At 45.5% G+C, this 18362-nt stretch overlaps 1 protein-coding gene across 18 annotated transcripts in view; it reads left to right on the forward strand.

Annotated features, from left to right (window-relative positions):
- DYSF (dysferlin) overlaps positions 1-18362 on the forward strand; it is a 209162-nt gene that overhangs the window by 145563 nt on the left and 45237 nt on the right. For 9 of the 18 annotated variants that reach the window (XM_079111420.1, XM_079111407.1, XM_079111411.1 and 6 more), the window contains 3 exons: positions 144-309; positions 726-802; positions 6558-6620. In XM_079111420.1, the coding sequence (XP_078967546.1) occupies positions 144-309; positions 726-802; positions 6558-6620 (306 nt within the window). The remainder of the gene's footprint in view (positions 1-143; positions 310-725; positions 803-6557; positions 6621-18362) is intronic. The other 9 variants (XM_079111422.1, XM_079111409.1, XM_079111413.1 and 6 more) reach the window with 1 other exon arrangement.

The following is an 18362-nucleotide window of genomic DNA, read 5'->3' on the forward strand; positions in this document are numbered from 1 at the left end:
ATTGGATTTCTGGCTGTTGGGGATTGCCTGTGGTCCTTTTCTGCTCCTTGGGCCTGCTGGTGAAGGGCTCTCCCTTCTTCCCCTGAGACTCCCCAGAAATGGGCTCAGGCTGGTGTCCAGAGCTTTCCCCCTCCTCCACCTAGATGCTGCCCAAGGAGGAACTCTACTGTCCCCCCATCGTGGTTAAGGTCATTGATAACCGCCAGTTTGGCCGCCGGCCTGTGGTGGGCCAGTGCACCATCCGTTCCCTGGAGAGTTTCCTGTGTGACCCCTACTCACTGGAGAGTCCGTCCCCACTGGGCGGCCCAGGTAGGGGGTGGGCTGGCTGCCTGGAGGGCCAGGGCTGGGGGCAGGACAGGCAGCACCTCCCAGCTGAGAGGCATCCTGCAGCTTGTCTGCTCTGGGGCTGAGTGAACAGTGCTCCTGTGCAGCCAGCCCGGAGGTGGGGGCCTCCTGGAGCAGGTGTCTCAGTCCTGGAGCTGAGGAGGCCTGGCTCCAGAGGGAGGTCAGCTGAGGGAAGAGGGGGCGGGAGGAGATGTGGGGAGACAATGGCGGGCGGGAATGAGGAGAGTAAGGGAGGGAATGGGAGACTGGGCATGTGGAGGAAGACCGGAGGGACAGAAGCAGGAGAGGGAAGGGCTGAGAGGTGAGGAGGTGGAGAGACCCAGGGGTCTTGTCCCGAGGGGCTGAGCCCCTCACCAGCCCCGACGCGGTTCTCCCTGCAGACGATGTGAGCTTGCTCAGCCCTGGAGAAGATGTGCTCATTGACATCGACGACAAGGAGCCCCTCATCCCCGTCCAGGTAGGAGGGGCGCAGGGCCTCCCGCCCCATTCCTCTTCCTCAACTCTTCCCTCTCCTGCTCCCCCGTTATGAAATGTCTCCCTCTGCGCCCTGCTGGATGGGCACTGCATGGTGGGGGACCTAGATGTGGTCTTTTGGTTTGTGAAGGAGGGTGTTGTGGTCTTCAGGGAAACCCAATTCCTTTTCCCGGAAGCATGGACCTGGTGCCTTTGGGGCCATGTTGAGGGCTTTCCTCTGGAGATCACTCAGTAAACTGGGGTTCGGGGAGATGACAGAGAGAGGAGCCAGGGAGGGAGGGCTGGGCAGCTGGGTGCTCCAGGCTGTATCCCCCTGCCCTGGACAGACCTCTTCTTAGGAGGAGGATTCTTCTATGGGCTGGTGTTCGGTGGCGCCTTGGAGGCACCTCCATGTAGGCCAGTGATGCCTCTCACCTTGTTCACCTCCACCAGGAAAAGGAAGGAAGAGGGGCAGGAGAGGGACATTATTTTAAGGGTCTTCAACTCTGCAAGGAAGTCAGAGCGGTCTTTTGCTGTACTCAGCAACCTAGGACCCGCTGATGACCTAAATGTAATGCTGAAGGACAAGGCAGAAGGTCTGTGACATCTTTAACCTGGGAGGGAGGGTGCACTCTGTACTTGGCCACTCAGTCTTTTCCTGCAGTAATCATGGGGGAAGGCCCCCCACTGGGAGCAACGACCTTGAACCTGCTGTCTGTCACATTGTCACCCACTTCTCTGGGCTTCAGGTGATGCTGGCAACAATTATGTGACACCTGACACCTGTGGGCTCCCAGGGCTGCCAGGCTGCCTGGAGCCAGGGTCTTCCAGCCCATGTAGGTTGCTCTTGTGTCCTCAGGCCCCCAGGCTGTAGGATGCCCAGGATGGAGTGGCACTTCAGAGGGGTCTGTGTTCTTTAAACTGTCAATCAAATATTAGCTTTGAGAGCGAGATAACCATCTTGGGGGCTGCTTTGGGCTCGGGGTTCTTAGATCGAGTCTACAGGGCTTCCCTGTGTCATCTAGGGTTTGTGGCTTTCTCTCTCATTTGTTCATTTTTCTGCCACTTCCAGGGGAACATCTCTGGGGTTCAGTCGAAAGGTCTTGCTCTGTAGTTTCCTAGTGCTAGTGAGGCATCAGAAGCCCCAAACCCACTGTCTCCCCAGCCTCCGCAGCTCTCCAGGGCCTGGCGCTGCTGCCATCCTTTCTGCTAAGGCCACCCTGGCCTCTGCTCTCCTGCTCGACTCCTGGTCGGTCTCTAAGATTCAGCTTCAGTGTGGTCATCTCTTTTGAGGAGTCTTCCCTGGCTCCTCCCCTTTTCCTAGACGATCCCAGTCACTGAACTTGCCCTAGGTCTTCTAAAGTCCAGCATCTTCCCTGGACTAAGTTCAGGACAGTGACTGGGGTACCTTCCTCTTTATATCCTCAGTGCCCGGCGTGGGGCCCAGCTTAGAGGAGGTGTTCCACGAAGGTCGGATGGATGGGAGAATGAATGGAGAGATGGACGGATAGATGGCCTGTCCTCTGTCTGTCCTCTGTATGGGTCTGAGGAGGAACCTCTCCTGGCCGGGGAAACCCAGATAGAAATTTCAGATGGCTCAATAGGAAGTTTAGCTGAATTTCCTGCTTATGCCTTCTGGTCTGGTTGGGTGAATCAGGCAGAGAATTTGCCCCAAACTCTAGACCACCTCATCCTGGCTCCTGTTTCCTGCCCTGCTTGGTGGCCTGTCTGACTATGCATTGAAGGGCAGGGCCTGCCCAGCAGGATTTCTGTCCTCTGTGTGCTGCCCTCAAAACGTCTGCAGATTTGGACGGGGACGGATTATTTTGGGTCCTGCTGGCTACAAGCACAGCCAGAGGCAGACAGTGAGGAGGCTAGTCTGGCCGTCCTCCCAGCGTTGACACAAGGGAACTGGGGCTAGGGTCTGAGCCAGGGACAGGCCCGTGCTCTTGGTGGGGAGCACGTGGCCACTGCAGCGAGTGCTGCGGGCCAGGCAGAGTGGTGAGGAGCGGGGCACTGGGAGCTGGCTCCTGGCTGAAGGTGCACCCGGGGCTGGGGTAGGGGATGGGCCTCACCTGACCTGAGAGTTGGGCGGGGGGAAGGAGGAGGGCAAACCAGCTTGCTCTCAGGGACCCTAAGATACTGAGCTAACTGATGGAGCCAGCCCTAACCCTGTTCTCAAGGAGCCCCAAGTTTAGCAGTGAGACCAGCCCTAGTCCCCAGGGAGCCCTGGTCTTCCAAGGAAGCCCCCAGTCTATCTGATCTTGTACTGTGTTTTTCTCCGAGGTCTATTGATCTGACTTGGTGGGTCCAGGAAATCTTTCACCCTCCATCTCTCATCCATAGCCCCTGGCACTTGGAGGACCAGATGTAATAGTTTGCCAGACGGTTCTGGCTGGGATCTTGTCCTTTTACCCCTCTTCCAGTGTGGACAGAATGGAAAGCCCTGGCCTGTGGGACCTGGAGGGACAAGGCTTCGGGCAGAATTTAGTTTTCACCTGGCTCCTGTTTGGCCAGGCTGTGTTGCTCAGCAGTCTGTTTGGTTCTCATGATTCATGTCCTCTTGCCCACGCCCCTCCCACATGGCTGCCCACCTGGTCAGTTGTGGCACTGACCTCGGGCTCTTTTCCAGCTCACCCAGCTCACCCTGTCCTTGCAGTTCCGCCCTTTCTTTCCTTGGTCACACCTTCTTTCTGTTCAGGAAGCCTCATCATCATCTGCTCAGGTCCTGAGAGGAGCCCACTGCACAGGTAGAAAATGTCACCTGAGATTCTTGATGCTGGCAAGCAGAGCGGTCCTCTGCTTTCCAGAAGCATCTTGGTTTGTGTCAGGAGTTGTCAGTTCTGGAGATGACAAGGTGTATGGATGAGGCAGATCTGTCTGCTCTGCATCCTGGGGCTCGTGGGCGGGCACTCATCTCTGGGGCCAGGGAGACCCCGAGTGCCAGGGCACCTGGCGGGTCTGAACTGTTCTCCGTAGACGTGGGCTGGCGTGGGCTGGGGGGCTCCTGCAGATCTACTCCACCATTTGTTCTTGATGCGTCAGGCTGTTCTCTGAGTAGGAGTCAACTGGTCCCTGTGTGTGTGTTGTATGGTGTGCACATGAGTGTGCAAGGGAGGTGGGGAGGATGGGAGCAAGGCTGTGGACAAGCTCTGAGGGCAGTAATGCCCTGGCCTGGCAGGAATGGTGGCCTTAACTGTGAGGCAGGTGGAGCTGAATCCTCACAGATGGAGAGCAGACTTTATTCCACCTAGGTCTCCACTTTTTTAAAAAGGATATATTCATTTTTATCTGGTCATAAATAGGACACATGTTCATTTTATAAAATTTGGAAAATAATGAGCAGGTGGGCACTACCTCCAACTAAAGGAACTGCTGTCCACACTTCCTTCTCTGTCCTTTTCTCTTCTCCTTCTGTCCCTGGATCTGTCTCTGATTCTGACTCCATTGCTACTTTAAAAAAAAAAAAAAAAAAAAAAATTAGGGCCCTTGTTTATGAATCTGTTTTTCTCATTAAACCAGTTCTGGGTGTTATGATTATAAAGATGGCAAGGAAGTAAGCAGATGCACAGGGCTCACTGCCCCAGCTCAGGCCCAGTGAGGGTCTTGAAGTTCAAAGCAGACATGGTGGCCTGCACCCCCCACATTGCCCCCTCTCCAGGCAAGGACAAGCCTCAGAGCCCACTTGGCGTGTCAGGGTGACTCTTGTCTAGCATTCTGAGAGGCTGGTGGGGGTGGGGTCTCCTCTTTAGGGCTCCAGAGGAGACTTTCTGGGGTGGGGATAATAAAGAGAGAGAGAACACTTGGGGAATTGGATCCTGGGGAGATGAGAGGTGTCTAGCGGACCTCAACTGAGTGATGTGGCAGGGATGAGGTGCTTTAGAAATCAGGACACCAACATCTGGGACTCTCTAGACCTGAGGGATCAGCCTGGGCTGAGTAATCAGGGAAGCCCTCCCAGGAGGCTACAGGAGGGAGGCCTCAGAGGAGGCTGGGTGGGGTTAGAACAGAGGAGAGAGCAGGGCTTGCCTGGTAGGCAGGAATCTGGGCAGAGGTTTGCAAGTGGGACTGTGTGTGTGTGTGTGTGTGTGTGTGTGTGTGTGTGTGTGTGTGTGTGTTAGAGGTGGAATGTGTTTGCGTGTTTGTGTGGTAGAGGTGTGTGTGTGTGTGTGTGGTGGGCATGGGCTTAGCCAGGAGGCAGGCCTGGCAGGCCAGAGTGGAGGAAGCACCAGAAGGTGGCACTGACCTGCTCCCCACACCCGGGGCTGAGGTGCGGGGGGGTTGGCCTGCTCCCAGGCCCTCAGGCCCCAGGCTCCCAGCTCGGGGTAATTTTGAGCTCGCCTCTCCAGTTATAGTCTCTGGGACGCCATGAAGGTGGAAACCCACTCCCAGAACCCGAGCAGCAAATTATGCCACATCCCAAAGGGGAACGTGTAATTTCTGAAGCTGGACTCCATCTTCGGGGCACTATGTTTAGCGTTATTTTTTTCTCCCATTTGCTCTGGTGAACTGCCGGTTTCTCTCTCACCTTTCTAAAAAAAGGACGGTAGTAAAAATAACAATAGGGCTTCCGTGGGCTTCAAGAGGAGAATGGGAGGGACTGCGCCCGTCTCTGTCCAGCTGGGGGGTGCACGGGGGTTCATCCAGGCTATTCCAGGGGCCGTGCCGTGCCCAACCACACATGGCCAGCGGGCCTGGCTGGGTGCCCCTGGGCCATTCTGCCCTTCTGCCCAGGCTTCTGGCTCTGATGTTCCCAGGAGTGATGCTCCCTTTACAGAGCAGGGTGGCCTCCAGGAGTCCCCTAACTGCCCTCTAGGTCCCAGCAGGGCTGCATCCTCTGCGTCCTTCTCTGCACTCTTCCTGACCCCCTGGGGAGTGTCTCCAGGGCTCTTTCTGTGGAGGGAGGATGGGCCTGGGTGGTTGACCTCCTATGGACTCTTCCCAGAACCCTCTGTGTGGGGCTCAAAGGAGGAGAGAGTCTGGCTCTGGTGTTCTGGGCCCTGCTGACCCCTCGCCTCTCCTGCCTGGCCTCCCCTGCTCCTCTACCCAGACTCCTGTCACCTCCCCCTGGCCTGCTGTGGTGCCCTCTGAACAGGTCTCCTGCCTTCGGTCCCCAGCCCCAGGGATAAGTACCCTATAAGGACCGAGTTACAGTACTGAAGATAGCGAGCAAAGATACGATGCAGAAAGTTAGTCACGAAGGGCAGCAGGCTGCACTGGAAGACTTGAGATTTGCCTGGCGCAGGTTTTGGGGAGCCATGTGATGCCCTGATTTTTGAGGCAAGAAGGTCGGGAAACCTGCAATTGCTCAGGAACCTTGTCCAGCAGGGATGGTGTGGCCTACCTGTTAGGAGAAACCCCCTCCATAGTGAGGAGCGGGAGTGTCCCCGATGTAGGCAGATTTTGGAATGGCAGGGAGGGCATGTGAGAGGGCTGCTGTGTCGACGGCACCAGCACAACATCTGTGTGCCTCACCTCACAGGAGGAGCGTCTGGACCCTTCCTCTCACTCCTCCTGTGAGGTGGGCTTGGTGCCGTTCTCTAGATGGGGATCTTGATTCAGAGATGTCAGGGTACTTGCCTGAGGTCACACAGCTGGTGGGCCGTGGAGCCTGGGGCACATGTTCTTCCCACAGCTGGTGTGGCTCCCTGGAGGAGCAGAGGGTGCTGGACTGGGGAGAGGATGACCCCCCTGGGCCGTCCAGCCATCCCTGAAGGAATCCCCTAATCCTGTCGCTAACCAGCCTGTTTAATTTGTAGCTTGCGGATGGTCTGTCAAGCTTGGCCCCCACTAACCCGGCGTCTTCTCCATCCAGTCCTCATGTATGTATTACTTACCTATTTGTGGGCTCCTTGATTTCCCTTGGGGGGCTAAGGGGTGGGAGTTAGGAGGGGAACAGAGGAGGGGAACTAGAGGCGGGGTGGGAGAAAGCTCTGGGGTAGGGTCTCAGCAGTGGACTGCCCCATGTCATCTCCTGGTGCATCTTGGGATTCCTTTCAGTCCTGTTAACCTCTGTGACGGCTGGGGGTTGGCTGGGGCTGCCTGGGCCACTGCAAGCAGGGAGGTCTCTAGATGGGACTCTGGGACATGCGCGTGCAAAGCAGGCTGACTTTCTCTGTCCCTGGCCAAGGCATGGGGGGTGTGCTGGACTGAAGGGCCCTGCTGGTCCTGGTGGGCTCTGAGAGGTCTGCTTGGGCTGCCAGAATCAGCGCCTGCCTCCGCTGATTTCCCAGGTGCCGCCTTTCTGGGTGGGTCCCTCTGGGAAGGTGGCTTTGGTGCTTTGGTGTGGAGCCTGCAGTGTGCACGTATGAAGTCCCGTGCTCCCGTGGGGGGAAGCCCTGACCTGCCTGGGGAAGCAAGGGAGCCGAGACCTGCCAAAAGGCAGTGAGTTAAATTCCATTCATGTGCCAATGGAGGACTGCTGAATTCAGGGTCTTCTGGAATTCCAGGAGGAAGTGCTGTCTATTTTTATTTTCCTCTGGTTTATCTTTTGCCGAAGACATGGAAAACACAAAGTGTAAGGCAGAGAGTTAAAACCACTTGTGTTCCTATCAGTTCAAGATAAGCTCCTTTAAGATTTTGATGTATGTGCCTACATTTAGATGTCTTTTACATACCTGTGTCTCCTTTAATTTTTTTTAAAAATGGAATTCATATTGTACTTTTTTTTTGGTACTGGGGATTAAACCCAGGGTTGCTTAACCACTGAGCGACACTCCCCAGCCCTTTTTCATTATTTTTAAAATTCGAGATACCTTCTTGCTCAGTTGCTTAGGGACTCACTAAGTTGCTGAGGCTGGCTTTGAGCTTGCAATTTTCCTGCCTCAGCCTCCCGAGCCACTGGAATTACTGGCATGTGCCACCGTGCCAGGCAGTACATTTTTATAATCTGCATTTTAAAAATTGAAAGCATGAGAATGCTTTTCTCCTGTTTATATTCTTTAAAAATATGGCTGCATGTCATGCGGATATCCATAAAGTGTTTACTACTCCTTATCATTGAATGTTTAATTTGTTCATTCTCATTATTTTGCCCTTTTATGTCCCTTCAAGGAGTTATTTCAGTTTACTTTCTGTAGGTTCAGCCATTTCTTGTTAAAGTGTATTACTAGGCATTTTATAGCCTTTATAGCATCTTATATCTTTTATTTCCCTTAAGATTTTGACTACTAGCTGGGTGAGGTCACACATGCCTGTCATGTGGCTGGGAGTCGAGGCAGGAGGATCGCAAGTTCAAAGCCAACCTCAGCAACTTAGTGAGGCCCTAAACAACTTAGCAAGACGCTGTCTCAAAATAAAATATAAAAAAACCTGGGAATGTGGCTCAGTGGTTGAGTGCCTCTGGGTTCAATCCCTGGTATTCCCCCCTCAAAAAATTTTAACTACTGCTAGAATATAAGAAAACAATATTTTCGTGTACTTAATTTAAAACTAACTATTAAGCTCCTTCATTAGTTCTGACAGTTGTTCGTTGATTTGGTTGGGTTTTTCCAGTGTGTAAGATTGTTTTCTTCAAATGGGAATGAGTAGCTCTTTCTAGTACTTATATTTTGTACTTTTTTCCAGAATAACATTTGATAATAGATATGCTAGTGAACAAAACTATTTAGTCCCTGATTAATGAAAGTGCCTCTTTCATTTTCCATGTATTATGATAATTGGTTGTTTTCAGATATTTTGGATTTTGTTCAGGTCATGTCCTTTATTGTTAGTTTGTTATTAGCTTAAAATAGATATAGGAGTTGAATTTTATTAGATATCATTTGGCAGTTATCAAGATGACCATTTTATTTTCCTGTTACTCTGATGTAGAATTGTCTCATATTCCTGGGGTAACCCAAATCAGTCCCTTTGGTCGTGATATTACAGTTTGCTGAGACTGAAGCCTTCTTTTTCAATGCAAACATGTAGTAGGTTGGCTAATTGAAAAAGTTAGTTTACCAGGGACTCATTAAAAAGCATATGTCACGCCATAAAGATTTTGGCTTTTCCATATCCACGCATCTTCATGTGCTAATCTTTTGATGTGTGCTGAACCCTCTTTGAATTTGGATGCCCTCAATTGAGGACCATTGTTATCGTTTAGTTATAGACCACGTCTGAATTTCATCTTTGTATTTATTGTAGTTTGATGAGAACTTAATGATCCTAGCAAAAAAAATCTGAGTGCACAGTTCTTTTAATATTTAGGATCCCCCAGTTATTGTGTTCCCACTCGTACTTAATTTTTAAAATGTCAAGAGCATTACGTTTTGTACATTTTTGCAATATCTATCTAATTACCATATGGAACAACTGGCATAAACAGATTTGGAAACAAAAACAATTGGCTGTTGGGAAACATACAGCTCACCTTCTGGGAGTTGCTGTGTGTTCTAGAGTAGCCACAGGGAGTCCCCTGGCTCTGGACCTTAGCTCCTAGGTTTGTTCATGGTGAAGGGATAGTTGGGAAGCAGAACCTCTACTACGTATGGAGTTACATTTTGTATTATGTGTTTAGGATTTTTGCACCTCTATGAATCAGTTTTACTTTTGGGTTGACTTTATTGGACTTTGATATCAGGATCATACCAGTCCCACAAAATATTTTTCAGTTGCATTTCTTCTTTCTATGCTCTTTAACTGTCTCTAGGGTGTGAGACCTATTGTTTCTCAGAGTTTTCCACAATACACTTGAACCTCTCTTTGTGAATTTGACATATGTGAATTGGAAATGACATGATCTAAACATTCAAAAAGTTACTTTAGATACAAAATGGGTAATAATATGAATCCACCTAAATTTAAAAAATGATTAACGATCCTATAACTTAAAAGGTGGCAGCCAAGAGAATTTTATTTATGGTTTAGCTGATTAACAGGCTATCTGTCATCTTTTCATGAAAATAGTATGTAGTATGTATGTGAGTTTTGAATTATGGAAGCTTTCCATGAGTGGACATTGTATGTAGTTGCATAAGACAATTGCTGTCAATTTACTTGTTTGTAAAACTGGGACTGACCCTTTTTTGGAGGGAATTCTGTTTCTGTGCCTTCAGTCAATTTGGTAGCTTAGATGTCCCCACGTTACCTGTTAACCTTGGCTAGGTTTGTGCATGCTCCTACAATTAAAGACAGTGTTATTTGTCCTGTTTTCATTCTCACCCCTAATTTTGTATGTTTGTGTTATTTCTTTCTTTCTTTTTTAGGTTTAATAGCATTTCATCTCTTTTATGGTTATTTTCATCCAAACAACCAGCTCCATAACAATTCTGCTGATGTGAAGTTAGGTTTTGCTTAACTTCTCCTTTCAAGTCATTTTTGAGATCTCTGAAATTTCTGTTGTATCTATTTTGGATATCTTAAGTTATCATTTCATATTTTTCTCTCTCTCCTTTAAGAAAAACCTTTAGAAGGAGATATTTGCCTACATTTTCTTTAAAAAATTTTTATTTTAGTTGTATATGGACACATTTATTTATTTATATGTGGCGCTGAGGATTGAACCCAGTGCCTCCCACTAGGCAGGAGCTCTACCACTGAGCCACAACCCCAGCCCCTATTTGTCTACACTTTCTTCTAAAAAATTTGAATGTTTTGCTTTTCATACTATGATGTGTGTGTGTGTGTGTGTGTGTGTGTGTGTGTGCGCGCAAACTGTAAGGTAGAGATTAGTTTTTTATTGTTTCCAAAATAGATAGCCAGTGACCTATATGATAATCACATCATCATAGAATGACCCATCCTTTTTCATTAGTCTATAATAATAGCTGTATCATATATAATGTTTTCATATAAATGGATCTATTTATAGGTTCTCTATTCTGTTTTAGTGTTTCTTTTTTTCTGTATTAATAGTCCACTCTGTGTGTGCATGTGTGTTTTAACTGCAGCTTTCTAATAAGTCTTGATATCTGGGACAGAAAGACCCTGCCTATTTTCTTTCAGGAGTATCATTGCTACTCTAGTCCTTTGCTTTTCTACTCCACTTTTAGAATCAGCTCATCCATCAACTTCTTACAAATAAACAACTGTGAATATCTGTGATTGAGATACAGTGCACCTCTGGATCAAATAGGGGATAACAGATAGTTTTATAATACTGTCTTTTAAACCATCAACGTGATCAGTCTCTCCATCTATTTAGGTCTTCTTTAATGTCTTTCAGTAAATTTTTATGATTCTATCCAAAAAACTTTTATTAAACTTAGACTACTATTTTATGCATTATTGTGCTTTAAAGGTACATTTTCTAATTCATTTTTGCAGATATAAAAATGAAATTGATTCTCATATATGATTCTTGTATCCAGAAACTTTGCTAGACTTTCTTATTAATTCTTCTAACTCCTGGGTTCTCCTGGGTTTCCTGTGTGTCAATCATATAATTTATGATTAATCTTAGTTTTGATTCCTCCATGTGTGTTTTATTTCTCTTTCCTTTCTACTGTTTCATTTTCTTGTCTTATTGCACTGGCTAGGACATTCAGCTGGATGTTTTATGTAACTGGCTGTTCCTTTAAAAGCGAATGTTTTTATATTTCACCATTGAGTATGAAATTTCTGAGAACTATTACTAGTTAGCTAAGTTTTTAACAAGAATATTGCTAAGTTTTATTGAATTTTTTTCAAATCTGTTGAGGCAGTCGTATGACTTTTGTCCTTTGATCAGTTAATGTAGTGAATGATATTGATAGATTTCTTTTCTTTTCCTTGTTAGCGCTGAAGCAGCTTCACATTTCTGAAACAAACTAGCTGGTCATGATACATTATCTTTTTTCCTGCATTATTGGGTTTAGTTTGTAAATATTTAAGATTTTTTGTATCAATTTTTATGAATTATATGGTTTGGAGTTTCTCTTTTTCATACAATCTTTTTAGGTTTTGGTGTCCATGTAATAGTAATTTTATAAAGGGACTTGAGTCCCTTTATAATGTTCTTTTTCTAGTCTCTAAAAGAATGACATAAGACTGGCACTATCTGTTGCCTAAGTGTTTGGCAGATTCACTTGTAAAACTGTTCAGACTTAGCATTCTTCTTGGGGATACTTTAAACTGCTGCTACAATTTTAACAAATGTTCATAGGACCTTTGAGATTTTCTGTTTCTAGGTGAGTCACTTACAGTGATTTGTATTTTATGGGAATTTATCCATTTCCTCCTAAAAATATTGGCATAGCATTTTTCATAATACCCTCTTAATTTTTCTGAAAAATTTTCTTCTAGTCATGTCTAGTCATGCCTCCTTTCATTCCTAAAATGATATTTTATCATTTGTGTCAGAATTTGTCAGATTTTTTTCCAGTCTTTTCAAAAAATCAATTTTTAGCTGATCTTTTGTATTGTTTCCTTATTTTATGGCTTATTCATTACTTTATTATTTCCTTCCTTCTAGTTTGGGGAGGTTTATTATAATTTTAACCTCTCTGTAAACACTGAGGACTGTAAAATTCCCTTTAAGCCCTGCTTTATGCTTCCCACAGGATTCGACAAGGAGTATATTTGTTATTTTCCATTCTGAATATTTTCTGATTTCTGTTATTCCTCTTTGACACCAGTGTAAAAGTGTAGCCTGAAAGTTTCTAACTTATACTTTATCTTGTTACTGATTTTTTAGCTTAATTGTATTATGTTCCAGAGAATGCAGCATGTGTGTAATGATACTTAGAAATGACCTGACACATGCTTTATGGCCTAGGAAAAGGTCAGTTTTTGAAACCCTCCTGTGTGTGCTTGAAAAGAGTATGTATTCTCCAAATGTGTTTTACATGTGATGTGTCCATTTAGAACAGATTTGTGAATTGTGTTATTCCAATCTGTGTTTCTTATGATTTTCAGACATGTGTGGTTTATCAGTTTCTGAAGGAGGTAAATTAAGAGCATACCTTGATGTGACATTTCTCAGTTTCTTCTTTTACTCCTGTCTGTATTTTCTTTATGTGTTTGATGCTGTGTTACTAGGTGCAAACAAGTTTATAATTCCTACATCTTCCTGGAGATTTGAATCTTTTAACAACATGTTCCTTTGCCTTTAAAAATCTTCTACCCTTTAAAATGAGTTTTTCTTAGTCTGTTTTGTTCATCTTAGAAAAAATATACCATTTTTCTTTCAGTAACATTTCTCTGGAATATCTTTGTCCTTTTACTTTCAACTTTTCTGTCACTTTTATGTTTTAGGTGTCTCTCTGTGGATAAATAGCAAATAGATTGATTCTGGAGGGTTTTTTGGTATCATTATGATGATAGTTACTGATACATTTGCATTTATTTCTTCCATCTTATTTTGTGTCTCCTTTAACCTTATCCTGATCTCAAGTTTTTCTTTTCAAAACCGTACATTGTTTTTATTCCTTTAGCAACTAGTAGAGAAATCTTAACTTGCATATTTAACTTAGCAAGTCCAAGTTTAATTGGCATGTACAGCCTATTCCAGAATATTACAAGGAACTTAAAATGCTTTAACTCTACTCATCTACCAATTGCCAAACTTTTGTTTTATACTTTAATCTTTGTAAATTGCATTTAAGAACATTCTTATTTTTTAAGCAGTGAGTTTTCCCTTTAGCTGTAGTTACACCTGCTATTTCCTTTTGTATGTTAGCCTTCTTCCTCTTGGGATCATTTTCCTACTCCTTGAAGTAGAACTGATTGAAGTTCCCATCATGGGGCTCAGTTTATTATAAACGTTCTCACTCTCTGATTGTCTGAAAATATTTCTAGTTCATGCTTATGTTGGAAACATTAGATTTACTGATAGTTTTTTTCTGTCAGCACTGTCTTCTGACTTCTGTGATGTTGGCTTCTCAAATCTGAGTACTCCCCCCACCCCCATTAGTTCTGGATAATTCTCAACTGTTCTCTCTTCAGATCTTACATATTCTCCAGTCTCTCCATCATTTCCATCTGAACTCCAATTAGGTATACAGTGGACCTTCTCTAGTCTCCATATTGATTAAACTTTCTTTCATATTACAGTTGGCCCTCTGTGATCTGTGGGTTCTGTAGCCACAGATCCAAACCACCACAGATCAAAAATATTTTAAAAAATTGGATCTGTTCTGAACACATACACACATTTCCTCTTGTCATTGTTCCCTAAATAATACACTATGGCAACTATTTACATAGCATGTACATTGTTTTGGGCATCATAAGCAACCTAGAGATGGTTTAGAATATGCAGAAAGATGGGCTTGGTGCTTGGTGCCAAGCTGCACCATCTTATACAAAGGCCTCAAGCACCTTCAGATCAGGGTCTTCTCACTGGAGTTCCGTGGATACAGAGGAACAACTGTATTTCTTTCTTTGTGTTGCATGTTGGCTAATTTCTGAAGATATATCTTCCCACTCATTAAGTTGCCTGCCATTTGTTATCTGCTACCTAACCCCATTAATCGAGTTTTTAGTCTTAAGTATTAGATTTTAATTTCTAAAAGTTCTTTCTCCAATCTGCTTGTTTGCTTTTGCAGTGCAGGGATTAAACCCAGGACTTCCTGCATGCTAGGCAAGCACTTTGTTGCTGAGCTACACCCCTTACCCCCTTTTAAAAAATATTGTTTTGAGAGAGGGTCTTACAGAGTCATCCAGGCCCAATGTGTGATCCTCTTGCCTCAGCCTCCGAAGTAACCAGGACTACAGATACGCATCTCTGGCCTGGCCATTTGCTTGGCTTTGAAGAGCTCTTGTCCCTTTGCTATATTTTTAGTATGTTTTATTTCTCTAACCCATTAAATGCCAAATTTTCAATTCTGTGACTATTTCAATGAAATTGACACAGATGCATCAAAATAGGTTGGAAATCACAGTCTAGAGTTTATTATATAATTTATCATTGTTACTGACACTGATATCATTAGTAATATTAAGGAATATTATCACTTCTCACTCATCTATTATTTTTTCTCAAGACTAGAATTCTAAAAATGTAAATATTTATTTCAAAGTTACCATCAATGGTATATTTATTGCTCAATTTAAGTTTTCACAGGTGTCCAACATATGGGATGATGGGACATCATGGGCTAAACAGTCTTCTTCTGAACGTGTTATTTCTGACAATTCTATTTCTGTTGTTCCAACAGATCTGGTTCTGCAGTTGGTTGGTTCTAGCTCTCTTGCTCATGGTGTCTCATTCCTTATGTGTTTCACTATTTTTGATTGTGAACTCATGTTCCTTGGAACTTAATCTGAGAATTCTTTGAGGCCTGGATGGAAGTCACATTCTTCCAGGGAGGATATGCATTTACTTTTCCCAGATGCCTGGAGACACTACAAACCCAGATTCACTTAAAACTAAATGTTCAACTTGTGGCTTTTCTGGGTCCCCTAGTTAGTATGCATTTGGTTCCTTATTTCTCTGGATTTTTCCTTTCTCATTTGCCCTTAAGGATTTTCTTTACATGCCCATCAGCCCAGTCATGCATTTAAAATAGATTTTAAAGATATCTGTTAATTCAGATGTTCTTGCTTGGAGGATTTCTCTGATTGTCTTATTTGCCGTTTTGCTGGAAATCAAAGTCTTGATTTTAATTTTAAATTTGACAAGTCATGTTTTCCATCAAGCAGGTTGCATCTGCTTCAGGACTGAGCTTTAATTTCTAGTTGTGGTATCTTCTTGAGACTTCCTATGAACATACATGAGCAATTAATTTTCTTCTGCTTTTGACTCAGCTCTTTAGCCAGGCAGACACTTGTCTCCATCCTCTGATGGCTCCCCTTCTTAAAAACTGTAGTGCCTTCTCCTGTCCTTTTGCTTCTCCCTGCAGAAGGAAGTTTTTGCTCGTTACATGACAGGAGATCAGGCAGATTCTGTCCATCAATGTCAAACTTGGAAGAAGGAAACCCTTTAGATTTGCTAGTATTTGACTTTGCCATTTGGAAATCTAATAGGGTGGGAGATGGAAGAAGGGATCCCGGGTCAGAGACTTTTCTTCTGGACTGAAGGTTTTGTCTCTGTTTGCTGTGGCAATTGGGTGTTTGCTAGACCACTCAGCGCCATGCTCCTTGCTTAGTAAGTCCTATGCAGGAGTTTGTTAAGTACAGATGACCCTCTCTCTGAAGGCAGGGATGTATCTTAGGGAATTTTCTGTAGCCTTGGCTGAGTGTTTCCTAAACCTTGTGGGTTCAGACATCTGATGGTCAGTTTTCTCAGGGTGGGACACCTATTTGTCAAGCTTCTAACCTGAGGATGCCAGTTTATGAGTTTATGGTGAGGAATGCCTGCCTGGGGTAGGCCACCTGGAACACTGGTCCAGCTCTTAGTCTGTGCAAGCTCAGCAACTGGGATGAACAATCAGAATGAGGAGAGTTAGCGATGTGATTTGAAATTTAGTGGCAGCTGACCAAGATGGCCTCATCTGTCCATCTCCTAGGGTAGGCACAGCTTCAGCCCCTGAGCCTTGGTGCTTTCTCCTCTGATGGTTCTGTTGTGGACAGATGTCAAAATTCAGCACTTGCTTCTGCCAGGGTGGACTGATTGCTTTTTCACTGACATATTCTTTTCCTGGATGTACTAACACCTTCCCACCCAGAGTTAAGGCTTAGCATAGGAGGCATTCTTCTCTGTTGAGGTGATATCTGCCTCTCCTTGTTCAGATCCCCGTGCATTTATTTTATGGTCTGATTCTTCAAGGGTAGTCCTGTTTCACTTAATTCCAAATTTCGGGGGATGCCTCATTGCAGCTCATGAGTACTGACAACAATTTATCCCAAGACTTTGAAGCAAAGGTTTTCTGGGCAAAGGAATCAATTACAGGGTGTGGCTCCCAAGTAAGGAAGCATTTCCAGAAGGCATCTGAGACAACTCCTCCCTGGGCTTCTCGGTTTTACCTCTGAACTTGGGAGTTGGAGCAGGAGTATTCTAACTTTAATAGCATTCCTGGTTTTACCTGTCCTTTAGTACATATTGGTTGCAATAATTAGGGAGATGCTTAATTTCTCCTGAAAGCAGGTTTCCTAAGGACATTACATGGCAATATTGGTGTAGCAAAAATCACTGAGTTTGAAGATAAGAGATGTGTATTTCTTTAAAAAGACCTGAGTTCGACTGCTGCTGGTGCAGGCTGGCCTCCCTGCTCCCATTAATGTTTAGGGGGTTCGATGCCTGTCGGTGGTGTAATCTGGACCTTCCTTATGACTCATTCTTTCTCTCCTTTTCTCAGAGCAAATACAAATCGCCCATCAAATGACAAGTGAAGGCTTTTGGGGCGGGGGTGGCGGGCAACGAAGGGAGGGAAATCAGAGCCGAAATCTGTTAGCTATTTGGAGTAATTGGTTATTTGCTGTGTTTGCTGGTTGGGAAGCAGAGCACATACTTTACGGTCTCTCCTGTTACGGGGGCTGGAGTCACCCGCCGATATTGGATCCTCGTTGCCGGAGCCCTTGGCTCGGGGCGCCTTTCCCCTGCTTGGCATTCCTGTGGTCTCCTCGGGGGTGCACCCCTCCTCCCTCGATGCACACTGCAGGGGGGACAGCCCGGGGTGAAACTTGTCTGGCAAACTTCAGGCCCCATCAGGGAGGAGGAGGCCCGGTTATCCCAGACAGCTCTCCCTGCCTCCGCCCTCACCCGCCACCATCCTCCTCCCTAAGGGGTCTTTCCCTTGGGCCAAAAGGACCTGCTTGTCCATCCAGAGAAGAAAGGCTCTTTTCTTTCTAGAGGGCCATTCCTGGCTGTCCTTGGATATCTACAGAATGAAAACGTCTCCTAGGCTTAATCTATTGCCTTCCTCTCTCTCTCGGTCCTGCACGCCATCCCTACCTAGCCTGGGTCTTAGCACTGCTTGGAACCTGTCAGGGCTCACTCCTGAGCACAGGGCTCCTCTAAGGTGCTTGGCGAGGCTCCTTAACTCACTCAGTGTCCTCAACACCTCTTTGCATGAACGAGGCATGGGGAAATCAGCCTGAGTTAGCAACAGTTCAAAAATTATTTGAAAAGCAATGTGATTTTGTGTATGAAAATGCACAGAGTAACTAGAACAGTAGGTTGACTTTGGCACATAGTAGGCTCCCCCCAAATCCTTTTAAAATTGAATTTAAGATAGCTAATATTAGTGTCTGTAGTTTGATAAATACTTCTGCAGTCCTGGGAAGGCCTTTAAAAATAGTTTTTCTCTTAAATAGCTTGCTGGAACTTTTTGTTAAGCAAAACTGTCTCCATAAGCAGCAGGGTTAGGTGAGTTCTCGCCCACCCAGGCCCTATTGGAATCATCACAGATTCTGAATTACGGATGTGTCATTGATTTCTTCATGGATTTGGATACTCTGGTGGAATCTTCTTTCATTCAACCTACTGAACAGATTCCATGCCTTCAGGAGCTCTCCACAGGTGTATGTGATCATGATGCTCTTGGAAGACCAAGTTAACGGGCTCAAGTATTTAACTTAGACTTTTGAGTTGAGAAAGGGCCAGCAAGCTGGGTCCCTCAGGCCTCCTGCCCATGAGTCCCCATCTAGAGCAGACCAGAAGTCAAATGACAAGGTCCCCTTACCATCTGCTTGACTTTGCCGGATCTCAGGCAGGTGTATTCACTGGGCCTTTGACAGCAGTTTAGCACTTTGGTTCTAGGTCTTTCCCCCATCCCCCCAAT

Source organism: Sciurus vulgaris (genome assembly GCF_902686455.1).
Source record: "Sciurus vulgaris genome assembly, chromosome: 14".
NCBI lineage: Eukaryota > Metazoa > Chordata > Mammalia > Rodentia > Sciuridae > Sciurus > Sciurus vulgaris.